Source organism: Heliconius melpomene, chromosome 3 (genome assembly GCF_056956725.1).
Source record: "Heliconius melpomene rosina isolate 202511_hmr_F chromosome 3, ASM5695672v1, whole genome shotgun sequence".
In the NCBI taxonomy this organism is placed as follows: Eukaryota; Metazoa; Arthropoda; class Insecta; order Lepidoptera; family Nymphalidae; genus Heliconius; species Heliconius melpomene.
Genome location: NC_140391.1, coordinates 11,075,920 through 11,095,560, shown reverse-complemented (window position 1 = coordinate 11,095,560; position 19,641 = coordinate 11,075,920). Strand labels below are relative to the sequence as shown.

Here is a 19,641-nt window from a genome sequence, read left to right as displayed (position 1 = left end):
ATCTACATATGAAAAGGATTTAATACGAATAAAGATTTCATCAGTTCAGCGATACACATCCTTAAGTTGAAACAAACTTTGTCCAGCCTCTCTTTCCTTCAAACATCGCAAGAAAACTTTGCAAATTATTTTTCTAGCACCACTCCGAATATTCTTAGTGAGTTTCTTGAACGTTTATTAACATAAGAAGCTTTTAAAATGAATCGAAAAAAAGGCGGCTTGCAGCTGACACAATTGCTATTTTTGACAACTAAATAGTGCTACCATTAATATTTAGTAAACTCTTTTTTGCCAAGCTATAATCCTTTACAGATAAGTCTGGTAAGCCGTAGCGTGTATGGCCGGCTTTAGTGACAGTTTATATTATACATACACGGCTCAGATATCCGAAATATTTTTAATCTGTCATTACAGAAATAGAATTAATGAGAATGAAGAATTGAATATTCATCTGTGATGAAAGAAAATATTAGATAATTTTGTTCTTTATCTAAATTGTAGAAAATTGGTATGGCAGTTGGGTTGAGATTCCTTAGATATTGCATAAAATATCCAAAATACAACTGTCGCTTCATAATGACAACCACTAGCAAAAAGGAAAAGGCTATAGAAAATTTAACAAATAATCCATATTTCGAAAAATACGCTGACAGAATTGCTACATTGCAAAAAACATCACCCGATGAATTTCGTAAGAGAATGGAAGAGCAAGAAAAAAATAAAGAAAAAGAAAAGAAAAGGAAATTCGCCTCAATTGACACAAGGTTAGATATTTTACATTGGAATCATTTACTTTATTAACTTAAGAAGAGTTAGTAATTAATGTGATGTTTATTAATAGGCAATATTCATCAGTCCTAAACCCCAAAGAAGTTCTTAAAGATGATTCATCAGCAAAAGATAAAAAATTAAATGAAATATTTAAAGTTGACCTAGTGGCTGATAAAAATGCTGAAGAAGTCCAAATTATTTGGGAGGAATATCATAAAAGCAAAGAGGTTATATCTGCAACAATACCCAAAGATATATATTATATTTTGGAGCTAAATATGAAACAACATCCTACATTTTTGATTCCATTGCCAAGATCAGAGGGATATGAGTTTATTATGTGTCAAAATTTTGGAAATACTGTGCATTTCACACCTCTTTTGGCTTATCAAGTGAGCTTACATTTTTTATTTACATATATATTTTGTAGCATCACACTATTTCCCACACAAAGCATGGTGATGTTAACACATTGTTTTCATTAAGACCCTTGCATTCCCCATTTTCTGCCAAATGGAGGTATTGCATGTTTAGTGGCAGAACTTTGCCATAACATCTGAGCTAGAAATTAAAATATTAAATATTTTATTTCCTTGAGTGGGAATTGAACCCATGTCATATTTACAGTCACACACTAGTGCCCCACTAGTGTCCCGAATGGCCTCAATTTTCTATTAATACAATTTTTATTCAGAACTTTAAAGTACTATAAATTTAACATAAATTTTCTACTTTCAGGTTCACAAAGAAAATGCCCCTGAATGTCTGACTATGATTCATTATACAGAGTTAATAGAGAAAGGTATTGTGTTAATGCGTGGAGAATATGACAAGGTATGTAGATATTATATTTAGTCTTAACAAAAAGCAATTCATTTTTTTTTAATATTAACACACTTATTTCAGAATGTACTCAATGGCAAAGAAGCTCAGTGTCTAGCAAATCAATTCCAGATGTACTATAATGGGAAAGATGACAATAAAACACAGTTATTGAAAACATTTACAAAGAGTCCAGACTCTTTTAAACACATGGATTTGATAACTGAGTTGGAAAATATTGAAATGATTTAATATTTAACTAGAGTTAAAATTAATAAAATATTATATATTATATTATTTACATAGACATACTAAATATTGTTTCATTGTTTTATAAATCTAATCTAGTCTTAGTAATTTAATCTATGTGGGTAGTAAGTGTATTCAGGGGAATCATACACATTTTGACATTTAACTGTTCGAGGCATATAGATTGCAGCTGAGTGTATACTGTCAGCAGAGCTAGACATATTTCCTGAATATGCCATTTGCATTTGCTGATATTTCAATCCTTTGTAATCTGCTTGGATTTCCATTTGACTACTATGAGCTGCATTACAATTACTTCCATTATTTACAATTCTTTTTACTTGTATACTTAGTTCAGGAGGACTTAACATATCTATATCAGGAAAAATGTTCTTTAAGGATTGCTTTTTCTTTTCTATAATATCAGTGAGCAACAAATCAGATGCAGTATCATTTATTTCTTTAGGAAAACTGCCCAGAAATAAATCATAAATATTTTCGCTTAACTCTTGTTCTGAATGTGAAGAGGTTGACATTGTTTTGTCATTTTGAAGCTTGTCATAAGAATCATATACTTCATTTTCAACAGAAAAACCTTGTGAAGTACTGGATAACTTAACACTTTTTGATGTATTACTATCTGTTTCAGTACTATGATGTTCTACAATATCTATAATTTTATTACAGCAATATTTATTGTCCACCATTGATATATTTGTACATGGTTGTTTCAATTCATAAAGGGCTTTTCTAGTAACAGTTTCTGATCTCACCACTTTATTTGGAAACATCAAACGATTATCACTAATGATAGGTTTTATGATTGCATTTCTCTTCATGTGACTTATATTTAGTTGGGAACTTTTAGCTATATATATTCGATTCCTCATTTCGTTAAGACTTCGCCGAGTTTTCCTTAACTTTCGTTTTATATTTGTGGGCGGCATAGTTTAATTTGAACTCAACTGTTCCATAAAATATTTCAATAAAGAGTTAAAAGACTCGCTTAAAGTTAAAAGGGCCAATTTCCATAACATATTACAGAATTATTAAAACAAAAGGTGTTATTTGATAGTGTTGAAATTGACAACAATTGCAATTAAAGGATTTTACGTTTTTATCAAGTTATCATATAACTATTTAAACATATAAAAAAAACATGCGATTATAATTACAATGAACATGAAACATTATTATATTTGTTGTTATGAAACCTACGCAAACACTATTGTCAACAACATTGAACACATGTCATTTTAATTATATCACAGATAAGTAACAAATGGTGTTATAAAATAAACTTTTAGTAATTATATAAGGATGGAATTTGGCGTCGATAAATGTGCGAGCATGCACGTAGTGCGGGGGAGTGTGATAAGATCTGATAATATTTGCGTTTCAGATTCTGTTTCCTTCAGAACTTGGCTAGGTGCACAGGTGTACATGCATGTCCAAGGCGTAAACGACAAATAGTTGATAAATCCTTCTCTTCAGTAATTTTTTTCAGAAAAAACTATTTACAACTATTCATGTTAGTAAAATTGTGTACCTAAATTGACATTGATGTTTAATAATGTAGTGTGGATATTAAGGAAATAAATTAGTTTTGCTTCATACTTCAAACTTGTAGTATCATTTTAAATGGGAACGAGAAAATACGATTTTTTTACATTATAAAGTAAGAGTTAATGATATATTATGCTAGGACTAGCTTAATAAATAGGGAAAACAGCATTACATCGTCAAAAATCTAATTAAAAAATAAGAATAATGGCTTTTTTATAAAACCACATATAAGAACAGAACAAATAATTTATCTGTTATTTGTATTTTGCATGCTTTGTCTGTTCTAGTTGTTCCTCAGCAGTGCTGTCAAATTGCAAGTGTACTTACTAGTTACTACATAGTGGATTATATTGTTATCATAATTATTATAAAATGTTGAATACTTAGAGTCAATCTCCCTAATTTTATGCAAATGTAAGTATCAAAATACTATATATTCGTCGCGAATGTCACTTGGTGGGATTTTGTTCACATAAATAGGAATATCGTTTATTAGTAGTTAATTATAATTTATTTTTTAATTTTCCCAATCATATAGAGTAAACAGATAGGGTATATAAAATATAATAATATAAATTTACTCTTTAAAATTAAATAAGGATTGTTATTATACTATAAATTATATCCTACTTATTTATTAAATAGGATAAATTGTCTTTTATTTATTTTTTATATTACAAACATTATTTTTATAAATATCATTAATTAAAAAATATTTCCCCGGTACTAAAAAATATGTATCTAACCTTTAATTACAAAGTTAATGAAGCATGTAACTTCTTATTTTGAATAAAGTTATTTGAATTTGAAATATTATAAAAAAAAATATTTTTATGAGTGATAAATTTTAAAAACTGCACTTGTACACCAGTATCCCCCGGAAAGTCTGTGCTAAAAAGTAACCTATGTGTTGCTCCATCTTCCCCTATATCAGTTAGTGAATGGTCCGGACATTAGCTTGGACAAACACAAAGACCGACACAACCTGTTTCAAATCATTACCTTTGGTCTCAGTTTCTTTTTAATAAATATTACAATTAAAGACACACAGAAACAGTCACTACAGGTGGTCATTACCAACTATTTTTACCCTATTTTTATTAATTTTTTATTATACTTTATTCAAGTGACCAGTGACTCATTATGGTTAGTAAACAATATTTCTTACAGACTAGGTTAGTTATAATTATGTATGTGAATAAAACTGTTTGCAGCGGAACAACAATGATTCATGTATATGCAATCCAGTCTATTGGATATCATGTTCAGTATTTTGTTAGCACTGCCTAATATTGCATAGTCCATAGTGTTACTGTTTTTGGGATATAAGTCATACAATATTTTTTAATATGATTTAAATCATATTTGGGCAATAAAATGGTTAAGAAAATTTGCTCTGCAGGTTGTTTGTATTCTCTCATAGATTTATGCTGAATATATAGACTGTATAAGGTTACAAAGTTTGAACATTTTGTCTCAGATTATAACTTTTAATTGATTACACTTCAGAACATAAAAATCTTTGGCATTTATTTTATTAATGGTTTTTGAAAACATTTATATTAGACATACAAATTGCATTTATTGCATGCACTTGTTTATTTCTGTTTGTTAACATGCCCAACACTTTATGTTATATATGTGGCATATTGTTCAAACAGATCACCCAATTTCAGAAAATAGGCTACCTAGCAACCTTTGGCATAAAACTTGCATAACAAAATGGATTGAGTGCCCAACATTGTCTTTTAATCTTATGTAGATATTATTAAGCTCAGGTTTGATAGAGACAATGGATCCCATTACTTTATAATAAACTGGGACTCTTTTGGGCAATACATAACAGACAATATACAAATGAAAGTGGCTTTGAAGACAGCTGAGGACATAGATGAAGCGACAAAATACATTACAAGACTAATCCAGGAATTCTGCTGGTTGAACACTCCTTGGTTGAACTTTGAAAATTCAAAGCTACTGACTATCCTGCAGAGATCAAAATGGCAGTACTGGAAAGGAGAAGTCTGTGAAGAGTCTGGCACTCATCTAGACTAGATTTAGACAAACGAAACTTCCACAGAGTGTGTAATAAATTCCTTCCTTCATACAATCCCTAAGGTTCTGCCAGCATACTTCAATATTTTCATTTCCAGATTCGCTGCTGTCTAGCTTTTTGGAAACTTTCTTGATATTCTTCTAGTCGGTGGATCTTGAAGCTTCCAGCTTTTTAAGCAGTAATTCTACACCAAGTTTCGACACCTGATGCAGCTGCGCCAACTTGCGAACAGACTCCTATTCTAGCAACGATTAGATAGTGGTCTGTTTCCAGATCAGAATCTGTTATTCATATTTATGAAAATTGGTAAAATTTTAGGAATCAATATTTGATATTATTTTTTTTCCAGAATACTTGTAAAACGGCATGGCAGTAGTCGTGCTGCACCAAGTGGTTCAGGCACGGTGAGGAGCGGCGCGGGGCCATGGCGGAGCCCGAGCCCGCGCCCGCCGGCCTCGCCGACGCAGTGCTGCTGGCGCCACTCACTGAAGATTCTTTTCTACACAACCTACATGTGCGCTACAAACGAGACATCATTTATGTCAGTGAACTTTTAGTATTATAATTATCAACATAATAGTATTGGTACTAATGCGGTGACAGCATATAACTGTTAATGTTCAATTCAATGTTATTGTTTTGTTTTGTCTCTTAGTTGAATCCAGTATAATTGTTGCAGACGTACGTGGGCAACGCACTGGTGTCGGTGAACCCGTGTCGCGCGCTGCCGCTGTACTCGGCGGAGCTGGTGCGCACGTACCTGGCACGGCCGCCGTACCTGCTGCCGCCGCACCTGTCAGTGATTCCTACTATTCCAATCTACTCTAACATTGAACTTACAAACACATACAAATAAGTAATCACAATGACACTAAAAAGCATCAGCAAAAATATATATAGGTGGTTCTACAAAACTTTGGCGACTTGAATCGATCAATTAATCGATTCATCAATCGATAAAACACACATTTTTCTAAATTATATTAATATTTCGATTAATTCAAGGTAATTGTAACTGTACAACTACAACGTCAGTACTATGGCTTGTCGTCACAACTCTCAAATTATACAATGTATTTTTAATTGTATTTTTAACCGACTTCTGTTCGATTTTTTTTTATGTTTGTTACCTCATAATTTTTGACTGGGTGAACCGATTTTGACATTTTTTTTGTATGAAAGGTGAAGCTTCCCGAGTGGTCCCATTTTTTTTGGTCCATGTCTGACAATCGTATGTATGAGAAAATCATATAAGTAAGTCTTAAATTTGCATTAGGTATGTGCGAGACAAATAGACGAATAACTCAATGTCGCGCCAACCGATTTTGATGATGCATTTTCTAATTGAAAGGACTTAAAAATTATAAAATCTTTGTAAAATTATTTTTCACTTTTTAGTTCGTTGTTAGAAGTCCGTTTTTCTTTTTGTTAAAAATTAATTTATTATTGTTTTATTATATATAGAGATTTGCTCACAGTCAACGCATCCAAATCAAACTTCAATTCAATTAAAAACGGTTTATTAAAAAAAAGTTGTCGGCATTTCACATGAGTTATCGGCATGAGTTTGACAGCAAACAGCATCTATACTTATACTTATAATAAATTTATATTTGTTTGTGATAAATCTGTATTTTTAACCAACTTTCAAAACAAGGAGGAGGCGTAATTAAATATTTTCGATTCATTTATTCGATTAATTATTTGGGATTCGATCTCGATATTTGATTTGGATATGTTTTTTAATCATTACAGTCGTTTTACAAAGAATATATAGATAAATCCTTACCCAAATCAATAATTTAACATTTAAGGCTGTTTCTGAACGAATAAATTAAATTATTCATTGACATCAACACATTTGACTGTCAGACAATTCTGTTTATTTAATGAATAATCAAGTAGTTCAAGCGGGCGAAGCCGCGAGCGGACCGCTAGTTTATAATAAATCTAAAACTTTCTGAGAATTGTGTCTTTTAATCAGTACCATGTTAGTCTCGTCAGTTTCCAGGGACTCAATGTACAAAAATCCAGATATTTCGAAAATTCCCTCGAAACAAAAATTTTGTATTTTTCTTCCAAAAGCGTGTAAACAAAATAAAGGTAAAAGTCGCCCAACTTTTGTAGAAGTACCCACATAACAAATAATAAATAGATACCTAATACAATTTTGTTACGCCTCCAATAATTGTTTCTGTTTGCAAATGCTGCAACACTTGACTTGTGTGTGTGTTGACTCGCCCGCGCAATCAGCGGTCCGCTCTTTAACGTGTTTGAGGGAATTATGCTTAAGTTTTTCGATAGATCCGATAATTTTATCGGAACGGACGGACATCCGATATATTTAAATATATCCTATTAATTTTCCTCATCCTATAACGGATCAACGGACTCGGATCGGATGTATTATTTATTTATTATTATATTGTTTTATTGATACAAATTTTCTGTTCTGTCCCTTACCGAGTGACCAATGATAAACCGCGTGGCATTCTAATTACTTTATATGTATGAACTCGTGCTTGCTAGTTCAGTTTTGAAGTAGATTGTCTAAAATAGTGTACCTACCTACCACAGTATGTTACTAAATGTGAACAAAATACACATAATTAAAATTAAATACATATAATTCATTAGTTCATTTTGTAAATTTTATTTTAATATTAATATTAGAGCACTAACTTTATTAAAATAATTTGTTCGATAAGTGAATGGTAACGCGCACAACATCTTATAGGTATGCCATCACTGCTACAGCTTATCGGTGGGTTCGAGACAGAAATGAAAATCAATGCATTGTTATAACTGGTAAGTGACCTCACATATTTAAGACCAGAGAGTACTAAGTAAGAAGTAAGAAAGACTAGAGAAACAGAAGGCAACATGCAATGCGGTGTGTTCAGGCGAGAGCGGCGCGGGCAAAACGGAGGCGGCGCGCGTGTGCCTGCAGTGCGCCGTGGTGGCGGGCGGCGGGGGTGCGGGCGGCGGCGCGCTGGCGGCCGCCGGCACGCTGCTCGAGGCCTTCGGCAACGCTGCCACCGCGCGCAACCACAACGCCAGCCGCTTCGTGAGTGCCCCACCCCACCCTGCGCGCTTTACGTGCCCACCCCACGTGCCCACCACTCACCGCCCGTCTCCTGTTGCAGGGCAAGCTGCTCGACATCGAGTTCGACTTCAAGGGGGAGCCCGTCGGCGGACACATCACGCACTGTGAGTACTGAGCGACTTGCTGTTTCTGAATGTCATCAATAAAATACTCTTATATACATACTCAAAAATTTTTAATGCCGTAAAATATTATTTTGAAATTTTCGGACGCAGACCTCCTGGAAAAGGTAAAGACATATTTTAAATTAATAAAATCTGTAGTGTATAGATGACATGATTGTGATAACACAATATATGCTTGTCGCAGGAGCGCGTGTGCTGCGTGGCGGAGGGCGAGCGCAACTTCCACGTGCTGTACCAGCTGCTGGCCGGCGCCGACGCGCACCTGCTCAGTCAGTGCCCACACACCCACACCCACATCCACGCACCCACTCACCCATACGCACCCACACGCACTAACTCGATTACCTTCATTGAAACATTCATGTTATATTTGCTTAAATGTTACATAATGCATGTTTTTAGCTTCACGCTGTATTCTGCATGTAAAAAAAAAAACATGTACGTTGTGTGTGTTGTGCGTTCGTTCTTTATACTATTAAGGTATATAGCTGATAGTTCTCGTTGTTGTGAAGTTGAGTTCAATGTCGCGCTGTAGTTTGTCACCAGAGCGAGGAAAGAAAAACACTCCTGTGTCATTCCAACACGACGGCCTCAATCAAGAATATTTTTAAAGGGAAAAATATTTTACTTAATAATAAATTAATAGATAATAAGGATTTATAATAATCTGCGTAGTAAAATAAAGTAAAATCACAAGTATTCAAGAATGGGTTGTTCGCAGAGCGCCTGAAGCTGCAGCGCTCGTGGGAGCAGTATCGCGTGCTGCGCGGCGGCGCGTGGTGCGCGGAGGTTGCGGCGGGGGCGGGCGGCGCGACTTGCGGCGAATGCGCGGTGGGGTCGGGCGGCGCTGGGGTGGCCGGCATGGGGGCGGCGGGGTGCACCTCGCCGCGCCGCGCGCCTCCCGTCCCTGCGCCGCCAGGACCGCGCGCGCCGCACGCCGACCGCGACCACTTCGCCTTCACCAAGGCGGCGATGGGCGCGCTGGGGTTCAGCGCGGGACAGTGCGGCGCGGTGCTGCGCGTGCTGGCCTTCCTGCTGAAGCTCGGCAACGTGCAGTTCGAGCCGCAACACAATATCGACGGCTCCATCGGCACACACCTGCAGCACGAGTATGGTGAGGTTGCGCCACTCCATCTTATCTCCTCAATGTTAATGCGGGTGATTACACCCCTATCGCGCTCTCTAGACATAGACGCTCGCGTAACATCCTTTAGACTCCGATGACGGGATTACTAAAGCGAATGCCCCGTATCCGTATGTAGGTAGAAACACACTACTCACATACGACACAAACACAGCGTCGACGGGATCGACGACGAAGTCCGGCTTATTCCACGACTCGGCCGCGTCTCGGCGCAGTCGGGCCCAGCGGTTAGGGGCCGTTAGCTCCCTTAGATTAGTCTAATTTGTCCCCAGTCGCGGCTTCATGTGGCGGTTCGAGTCCCGCAGTGGGCGCCCTTACAAACGTCGACTTCCTACAAGCAACCACTTAGTGCTTGCATTTCTTCAGGGACAGAGTATCCTAACCAACCGGTGTCGCTGTAAAAGCCAATAGTGCTAAAAGCATTAACCTCATGTTCGAAAAAAAAAATCTCATCTCATCTTTTTCATTGTAAAGTGATCATTCTATTCCTACATTTAATTAATTTGTTAATTATTGACAAACAGATTGCATTTATATATATATTTTTTTAATTTTATTTAATAAGAAGCCAACGTTGTATACAATAATAATTCAAACGCTAAAAACAATCTTAAGCGAGTACAACATTAATTGTATACCCCACTTACAGGCTAACTTGACATGCATGATTTAAAAAAAAAAACTGGAAACAAACACAATACAAATCATCCTACACTAAGATTACATACACTTCAAAAAAAGAATAGAAATAAAATACTTATACTATAAACAGAACACAATAATTTTACAATGATTTTAACTATTAAAAAACATAAGTAATAATTTCTAGTCTATCGATAATTATTTAAGAGGTAAGGTTTTTTTTCTTTTTTTTTTGTGTTTGCAGTTTTGAAAGATGATATAGATTGTTGAAATATATGTAAATTTCCTTCGTGTGTTTTCCATACAACGTGACATTGGCGAAATGAATTGTGCTCAACTGGCACGCTCGAAACGCCATATATCGAGAAATCAATCAATATATGTAAACCTGTTTTTTTGAAATGTTGCTATTATATAATATTAGAGTTCTATTTAATAGAGCTGCTTTGCCTATGTTACTCTTACTGAAACGCACTTTAAAAGTGTGCTTATTTTTATTGTGGCTTCTAGAATAGCGCCTTGGTTCTGCTAAACCTATTCTGTTTAACAAATTTGGACTGGATTTGGATGTATAATATACAGGGTGGAAGAGGCAGCGCTCCTTTTACTGAAACTGCATATAGGGTAAAATATTTCAAACCCAGAGCTAAAAAAATTAATCAAGGTACCTCAACAGTTTAGACGTAGGATTTTTTTCATTTTTTTTCACACATACGTATGCGACGTTGCCGCTTTGACAGGTAAGTGTGTGCGTGCCTATGTTATACTTTACAAATGGCGTTTTATTTTAAAACGATGATTTTATTATTTATTTTGTTTGAAAAAATAACTTTTTCATTTTTGGGAATTATTTTTTTTCTGAATAATATTAGGCTTTTATAGAGTAGTTAAAACTGTGGTTTTATTTAAAGTGGTGCTGACAATTCCATCCTGTATAAGATTGAATTATTTGGATTGACTACTTTATTTAAAAATATATTATGGTAATGTTGGTTTTCTAAATGATTTTGATGTTTTTTCATAAAAATTAAGTTAAAAAAATTTAAAAATTAAATGAAATCTTTACGCCCGCTTACAGTAGTGTAGGCAGAGGGAACCTAGTGTTAAGACACTCCATTCTCCACTTTCTGCCGAATTCGGGAGGCATTGCGTGTTGAGTAGCAGAACTCAACGCCGAGCGAAGAAATGGAAATATAAACGTGAACAAATATTTCATTTCCTCGAGTGGGTGTCGAATCCACAACCGTTGCGTTACAGTCACACCCTTGTACCGCTGCGCCACGACGGCCTCTATCTAAACTATAAAGAGTGTTTTTGTCAGCACCACTTTAAATGAACACAATTTAACTACTCTATAAATGCCTAATACTATTTTAATTTTTTTTTTCACAAAAATTAAAAATATTTTTTTCAAACAAAATAAATAATAAAATTATCGTTGAAAAATAAAACGCCTTTTGTGAAGGACGACGCACGCACACATAACTCTATCCGCAGGGCACCGCCGCATGCGCCTCATTCCGAAATCGAGTCGTAGGTATTGCCGATAAAGTTCAAAGATGCTTAACTTTTAGTAGTATTTTTGTAGTAGTATGTTTTACGTTGTTGGTATGCATGAAATGAAAAAAAATCCTACGTATTTAGACGTCTTTATGCTGTTCCCGTAAAAGAAGCACTGACGCTTCCTTCCTGTATACTGACAGATAACACGCAACCGAAACAACGCAACCATATAACCATATATATATACGATTCCATATATTTTTGGGCCCAGAATGTAAACAGATGAAAATGGTATGATTTAATTGCGTTCAGGTTCATCATTTCCTCCTTGAAAATTCAATAAATTTTGGCAATCTGAAAGCTGAGTTATTAATTATAGCTGAGTTATTATTAAAGTGAGGTTGTTGTTGTTGCTTGTTCCAAAGGATGTCTCTGTTGGTTTCTAGGTATTAAGAAAGAACAATTGATACACCGGCTCCGCCTGTCGAAATATTCTATGTGGTTGTGGTCTAAGTTATGCGAATTTTAAAAAATCATAGAAAAAAATACAAGGCTTAGTATAAAGTAAACACATGGGAATATATTTTTTTTAAAATAACATCACTGAGATGTCCATCATCCAAACGTACACACTCCTCGAATCTGAACCTCAAATTCGTAAAAACTCGCTGACACATCGGTCGTGGGATAGCGGACATTTGCTCGCAAATGATGTTCTTGAGTTGGGCAATCGTCGTCGGTTTATTGGCATAAACGCGGCTATTGAGGTACCCCCAAAGAAAAAAATTGAATGGCGTGAGATCTGGGCTCCGAGGAGGCAACGGAATGTCCCCTCGACGCGATATCAGTTTTCCAGTAAACATTTCGTTTATAACTGCTAAGGACTCATTGGATGTATGAGATGTCGCGCCTTCTTGTTGATAGCAGGTCCTGCTGTTGCCTAAAATGTGCAGTTGTGGGAAGAAAAAGTTACGTAACAGGTCTGTATAGTGATCAGAAGTTACTGTTACGGCTTCGCTGTAGCGACGTCGCGACTGTGTCTGTTCTTCCGTTCTTATGGACCTTGGACGCCCCGTAGGTGTCTGATAACACTTTCACTAGGACATTGATTTAAATCATGTAACCTAAACTCAGAGCGAAATAGATGCCGCGCAATAGTGCATGAACCGCCTATAATAAGCCTTTACACAGAGCAGAACTGCTCACCGGTGAAACGCTCCATGACGACTAAATTACCGAGAACTTATCCCGCTTACGATCAATGAGGAATGGTAATAGGTATGAAATAATGCTTCAAATTAAATAATTTAAATGCCGGTAACAGTCCCGCCGTCGGCGGTGACGTCACTGGTCTTACAACTCGCTAGTCGCCGGTGATAGTTAGGAGATCTCGCGCAGTACTTTGTTTGTTTGTTACTTACCTGTGCTAAAGTGTCAACCTAATTAATTAAAATGGATGAGGAATCCGAAAAAGGGCAATCGGATAACCTACGCGTAATAGATGGATTTATGGTTGCCGATTATTTATCGAATAATAGTGATTTCATCGCCGCAGAAATGCAAGGAATAAAAATGCGAAGATAAATTTTGTTGTTTAACTAGTAATAATAATAATAATAAATTTATTTATTTAAGACATTAGTCCACTTGTTAGTAACAATAAAAACTTACCCTATGTTAATACAAACACAAACACACACATATACAAACAAAAACTGGCTTCCGTTGAAACTCCTACACTATTGACTGTAGCTAGTAGCAGGAGCATGAAGATTTGCCCAGCGACTAAGCAATGGGGAGTCCCATCGGTCAGCCAACGTGCTCAGGATGGTGTTCGATGCTCCGCGCACTCGCGCCCACAGCGAAGCGCACCGCTTTCTAATAATCGCGAGGAAACAGTCTGTACGCGACTCGGCAAACATCAACGACGCGCTACAAAAGCGGGACAGATCGAACAACATCCTGAAAGCATTATTATATTGGACGCGTATTGCGCCGTATGTCCGCACAGACTGCACGTGTAGAATGTTTGACAGTAGGCTTTTAAAAGTATGTAATATTAAGTCAATTTGGGGGTATAGAAGTAAAGCTTTCTGGTATCGATACTACAATAAAAATAATCAAAGCTAAAGATTTTGGTACAACACGCGATGAAACCGAGCAGGATAGAACTGTTTTTTTGACAAAGTAATATCAAAACTTCAATTATCTTAAAATACAATGCTCGCTATTACATTATGTATGTGAAAAAAAAAGATTAAAAAAATTCGTAGTGAAACGCCAGCTACAGAAGAGCGCGAACTGAGCGTGAACGAAGACGTACTGAGCAAGCTAATTCTGTCAGACCAGTGACGTCACGCGGGTCGGTTACGGCCCGACGGAATCTCGCGTCGCGCGCTTACTTTAAAGGACAATACCTCAAAAACTAATAGACGTATCAAAATAATTCTTTCACACGTATTTTTTATTTTTAAAAGACAATACGATGAGCTAAAATTTAAATTTAGTGATTATTCTCCATTGCATTTGTAGAGAATAAATTGAGGGCGTTGATATAGCGTGTTAACAATTGATATTTATAAATAATATTTGTGCAATAAGTACCTCTACAAAATGTCAAATTTTTTAGACATTCACATTCACATCTGAACTCTACATTTAAACCTAAATGTCTTAGTCTCCTTTGTCATAATTATAGTAGTAAATCAAAGCAATTCAAGATAATGTTGAAAGTATATTATAACGGGTGTATTGTGACGAGGCAGAGCTGCGCGAGGCGTGCGCACTGGTGGGCGTGGACGCGGACGCGCTGGCGCAAGCCCTGGGCGCGGCGCCCGCGCGCGACGACGTCTCGCCCGACGACGATGCCGGCGCCCCCGATGACGACGACGCGGGCGCGCCCGCCGGCGCCGAGTGGGCGCGCGCGCTTCGCGACCGTCTGCTGTGCGCCACCTACGCGCGCCTCTTCACTTGGCTCGTGACCGCCATCAACGACGCGCTACGCCCGCCCGACGCCGCCGCGCGTCGCTCCCTCGGCGTGCTGGACGTGTACGGGCTCGAAGCGCTGGCGCACAATGGACTCGAGCGCCTGCTCATCAACTACGCGGCCGAGCGCGTGCAAGCCGCCGTCACCGCCGCCACGCTGCGCCGCGAGCAGGACGAGTACGCGCGTGAGGGGCTCGCCTGGGCGCCGCTGCCCTACGCCGACCACGAGCCGCCCGCTGAGCTGCTCGACGCCGGCCCCGACAGCGTGCTGGGCGTGCTGCGTGATGCCTCCGCGCGCGGTGTGCCCGACGCTGTCTTTATGCAGCGCCTGCAGCGCCGCCGCCACCCTCGCCTGCTCGTGCTGCCGCCGGACCACTTTCAGTGAGTGCACTGCCCTCGACCCCTTCCCCCCACAACCCAAGTGACCCACCACCGCCTCTCCGCCCGCAGGGTCGTGCACTTCGGAGGCGCGGTGGTGTACAGCGCGCGCGGCATCGTACAGAAGAACCGCGACACGGTGTGCCGGCGATGCGCGGGCGTGCTGGGCGCGGCACGCGAGCCGCTGTTGGCGGCGCTGTTCGCGGCAGGTGGTGCAGGCGCGGGCGGCGCGGGTGCAGGCTCGCCGCGGCGACCGTGCGCGCTGGCGTGCCGGCAGCGCGCGCTTGTGGGTGCGCTGGTGCGCCGCCTGCCGCCCGCGCCCCGCCTCGTGCGCTGCCTGCGTGCCGACGCCGCACTGCGGCCGCACCGCTTCGACGCCGCGTTGCTGCGCCACCAGATACGTACTCAGGGGTGAAGACACTTAAACTGTATTCTTCAGTACTATATTCTACGTAAACATTTTTGAAATGTAACAATATGTTCTGTCGTTACTATAGTATCATGGACATGGCGCTATTGCGGCGCGCGGGCTGGTGCGAGTCCATGTGCGCGCGCAGCATGCTATTGCGGTACGGCGCGCTGCGCGGGGCGGGCGCAGGCGTGGGCGGGGGCGGCGCGGGCTCGGTAGCTGGCAGCGCGCCGCCCTCGCCGGCGGAGCGCGACGACCCGGTGCGGGCTGCGCGGGCGCTGCTCCGCTCGTTGCCTATACCCAGCGCCGAGTTTGCTTATGGACGCACGAAAGTCTTTATTCGTAGTCCGAGAACGGTACGTTATGTAAAAGTACGTCTTAGGTATAGCGCGCACTAGTGATTTTTGTCACCGTGACTGTTGCCTCACTGTCACCATGTACATTACACTTAATGAAGGTGCGCGCATTTGAATACGTGACAATTGGGTGACTTTTTGTTTGCGGAGGACGGCAACACGCGGGTGACGCAACTGTCACCGCGTCCATAGATTTGTATGTCCGTGCGCGCATTAGCAACTAAATGTCACTTCGTTCCCCCTCGCCCTTGCGGTTTCCATACTAGTCGTCTTCCGCGTAAACATGAAACAGCAGCGTGTTGCATTGCAGCACCGAATTTTTATTTCAAGAATGGCGTCGTCGTCTTAAAGTAAAATAATATAAAAGTAAGTGGGTTTGTGTGAGTGTGTGTGTGTGTATGTGTGTGTTTGTGTGTGTGGCTGTGTGTATGTGTGCGTGTGTGCATGTGTACATGTGCGCGCGTGTCTCTGTGTGTGTGTTGCGTGCTTATGTGTGCATCTGAAATTTAATGAGATTTTCGGTGTCTCTATAATTTAGTGTTAGAAGCTAATTAAACAATACAATTCAACACCTTCGTAACGTTAGGCTGTAGATTTTAAGGTATTGACTTTATTGTACAGTGTTGGGCTCAAATAAACGTAATGTTTATTTGAGGAGGCCAAGCGTCTTTTTTCAATCGGACATACTCTATTATTTTTGCGTTTCAAATTTTCACTATTCTGGTTGTAAGATATTTTTTTGTGTTTCCGTAAAATAGCGTGCAAGATAAACAATTGCCGAACAGTCAGTACATTACAAATTTTATATAAATCTGCAGTTGAAAAGCGCCTAGGTTTGTGTGTGATAACTTTTAAAACACATCTTTGGGCTCTCTCCAGTCGAAGCATCGTGCATTTCGATGCTCCACCCCATGCTGAAATGCAGTAATTCAAAATAGACTGCACAAGAGAAAAATAAACTCTGAGTTTAGATTACATGATTTAAATCAATGTTCTAGTGAAAGTGTTATCAGATACCTGCGGGGCGTCCAAGGTCCATAAGAACGGAAGAAACTGTAAGCGAAGTCACGACGTTCGTACGCCCAAACCGTAATATATATTACTGTTATGTTATTACAAAAATATTTTTACTGTTTTTGACCCTTAGGGATGAATTCTAAACCATGAAGCACGTGTTCAATGAAATGGTTTTAAGAGTCTCAAATTTAAAAAAATATAAAAAACGGTGCCGACTTAAATTTTTTTCTAAACAAACTTTCAACCCCTATTTCAACCTTTTAGAACTTAATTCTAATGCTTGAGTTTGTGGGCGCGTGCGACAGGTGTGGGAGCTGGAGGCAATGCGCGCGGCGCGCGTGGACCGACTCGTGCGCACCGTGCAGCGCGCCTGGCGACGCCACCGCGCGCGCCGCCGCCGCCGCGCTGCCGCCGCTATCGCGCGCGCGTGGAGGCGCCACCGCGCACGCGCCGCCTGGAGCGCCGCACTGCCAGTCAGTATCCCTAGAGGGCTAGTCAGAGAGAACGGAGTGTCAAACGCTACGGCGCTTTTTACATGACGTTACTCTTAATATCATTGACACTGTGGTTTCGAAGATCAACAGAGGTCCCTCTACCTCTCTTATCACTTACACTTTTGGAGGACAGAGCTACAAATAGCAGACTAGATTATTATAAAGTAAACTGGTGTCAAACATAAATGTAGAAAAAAAATTATGTGATTAAAAATAACAAAATTGAACTTACTCAGCAAATATTTTATAATCCTTCTACACTAACATTACTTACACTTTAAAAGAAAATAGAAATAAAAAACTTACATAATAACTATTAAGAAACATATATATTATATATTATTTTTTTATGTAGCGAGTCGCGGAGGGAAGCACGGGGGGCGGCGTGGAGGGCGGCGGGCGCCGCGCGCGCGCCCGCGACGTCATCTGGCGCGCGTGGTGTGCGCACGCGCGGCGCCGTTACTTGCGCGCGCTGTGGTCGCGGCTGCCGGCGCGCCACCGCTCGCCCGCGTGCGCCGCTTGGCCACCCTGTCCCGCGCCACGGTTGCTGGCGCGCGCCGACGCGCTGCTGCGCCGCCTGCACCACCGCTGGCGCTGCCTGCTGTACCGCCGCGCCTTCGACCAGACGGCGCGCAACCGCATGCGCGAGAAGGTCACAGCCAGCGTGCTCTTCAAGGAGCGCAAGCTCACGTACGCGCGCAGCGTGGCGCATCCCTTCGTGGGCGACTACGTGCGACTGCGTGCGTCCGCGGCCTGGCGGCGTGGGCCCGGTGCCGCGCCCGGCGACCGCTACGTGGTGTTTGCGGACGTGGTGGGCAAGGTGGCGCGTTCCAGCGGCCGCGTGTCGCGCTGCCTGGCCGTGCTGTCCACGGGCGCGCTGCTGCTACTGGAGGCGCGCTCGCTGCGCCTCAAGCGGCGCGTGCCGGCGCACTGCGTGTACCGCCTGTCGCTGTCGCCACACGCCGACGACGTGCTGTGTGTGCACGTGCGCGCGTGCGCGGGTGAGGCCGGCGAGGTGGGCGCGTCGGGCGGCGCGTGCGAGGCAGGCGAGCAGTGGCGCGAGGCCGCGGACGCGCCGGGCTGCCTATTCGGCGGCGAGGGTGCGTGGCGACGGCGCGGCGACGTGCTGCTGCGCACGTGCCACGTGCTGGAGCTGGCCACCAAGCTGTTCCTGGTGGTGCAGAACGCCGTGGGCGCACCGCCGCACGTCAACGTGGCCACAGAGTTCGAGGCCAACTTCGGCCAGCAGATGGTGACGGTGTCGTTCCACGCGGTGGGCGGCGCGGCGGGGGAGGGCGGCGCGCGCCTTCTGCGCCGCGGCAGCCGCATGGACGTGCTGTTATAGACCTGGGGTTGACCCGGGTCCGCTGGCGTCACGGATTCGATTTTTAGGAAATTAGTTATTCAACACGATTTACGGTCTTAGATAGTGATCACTTGATCCCGTACAGACTATTTCGTACCTGGGAGACACCGTAGCTGCGCGGCGGGCGGACAGGCCTAATGTCAGAGATGATAAAACCACCAATACTAAGTCTGAAGTTGCCAGAGAGCTCTCCGACGGCCGCCATGGCGCCACATTGCCACAGTGCCAAGAGCCGCGCGGGGGGAGCGACCGACGGCCTATTAATAAGAAATGCCAATTTAACACAATGTACCGAAACGTTTTCATTTTACACGATACTGAGACGAGCGAGCGAGACGTTGTTATATTTTGTGTGTTGTTTGTTTGACGGTCTAAATGTAAGCGGGTTGCCGAGCGCGCGCCGCCTCCGTGCGAGGGTCCGGTCTGGTCTGAGTCTGAAGGCATCGAGAAGTTATCGCTCAAATTACACGACGTAGTCAGTCGGAGGAGGCGCTCGCGTAGTTTACAATTGTCAAATTCATGTTACGTTTTCAATGATTACTTCTTATGGAAAAGTTTTATCGTTTTTAATAAAATTTAAGAATGTTTTTACTTATGACTTTTATTTACCTTTTGGCGAGGGAGCCGTATATCTAACTACCAATTTTTATTT

The 19,641-nt window shown here is 41.2% G+C and overlaps 2 protein-coding genes across 6 annotated transcripts; both read left to right on the top strand.

Moving 5' to 3' along the window:
* The first annotated feature begins 510 nt into the window (after window positions 1-510).
* Window positions 511-1,909, top strand: LOC146540216 (ATP synthase mitochondrial F1 complex assembly factor 1). Its single transcript, XM_085207264.1, has 4 exons — window positions 511-764; window positions 842-1,163; window positions 1,510-1,605; window positions 1,678-1,909. The coding sequence occupies exons 1-4, from the start codon at window positions 511-513 to the stop codon at window positions 1,843-1,845; spliced, it is 840 nt and encodes a 279-aa protein (XP_085063390.1). The 3' UTR covers window positions 1,846-1,909.
* A 1,468-nt stretch (window positions 1,910-3,377) lies between these two features.
* On the top strand, window positions 3,378-19,580 carry LOC146540215 (unconventional myosin-Ia-like). Of its 5 annotated transcripts, none has more exons than XM_085207254.1 (15): window positions 3,378-3,822; window positions 5,562-5,725; window positions 5,814-6,005; window positions 6,144-6,259; window positions 8,202-8,272; window positions 8,368-8,531; window positions 8,611-8,674; window positions 8,786-8,799; window positions 8,880-8,964; window positions 9,417-9,809; window positions 14,750-15,350; window positions 15,420-15,758; window positions 15,845-16,112; window positions 17,435-17,602; window positions 17,979-19,580. In XM_085207254.1, exons 3-15 carry the CDS (start codon window positions 5,889-5,891, stop codon window positions 18,966-18,968), a joined length of 3,390 nt encoding a protein of 1,129 aa, XP_085063380.1. In that variant the 5' UTR covers window positions 3,378-3,822; window positions 5,562-5,725; window positions 5,814-5,888; the 3' UTR covers window positions 18,969-19,580. The 5 variants fall into 5 exon arrangements, with proteins under 5 accessions (XP_085063380.1, XP_085063379.1, XP_085063381.1 ...); XM_085207255.1 differs by lacking the exon at window positions 3,378-3,822 and adding an exon at window positions 4,121-5,489; XM_085207253.1 differs by lacking the exon at window positions 5,562-5,725.
* Window positions 19,581-19,641: the final 61 nt, after the last annotated feature.

Excerpts from the sequence above, each read along its gene's own strand:
- LOC146540215 (XM_085207253.1), top strand. The coding sequence starts at position 5,889 with ATGGCGGAGCCCGAGCCCGCGCCCGCCGGCCTCGCCGACGCAGTGCTG. Across the intron at positions 6,260-8,201 it reads TACCTGCTGCCGCCGCACCT|GTATGCCATCACTGCTACAG; the intron begins GTCAGTGATTCC and ends AACATCTTATAG. Across the intron at positions 15,351-15,419 it reads CTGCCGCCGGACCACTTTCA|GGTCGTGCACTTCGGAGGCG; the intron begins GTGAGTGCACTG and ends CTCCGCCCGCAG.
- LOC146540216 (XM_085207264.1), top strand. The coding sequence starts at position 511 with ATGGCAGTTGGGTTGAGATTCCTTAGATATTGCATAAAATATCCAAAA. Across the intron at positions 1,164-1,509 it reads CACCTCTTTTGGCTTATCAA|GTTCACAAAGAAAATGCCCC; the intron begins GTGAGCTTACAT and ends TTCTACTTTCAG. Across the intron at positions 1,606-1,677 it reads TGCGTGGAGAATATGACAAG|AATGTACTCAATGGCAAAGA; the intron begins GTATGTAGATAT and ends CACTTATTTCAG.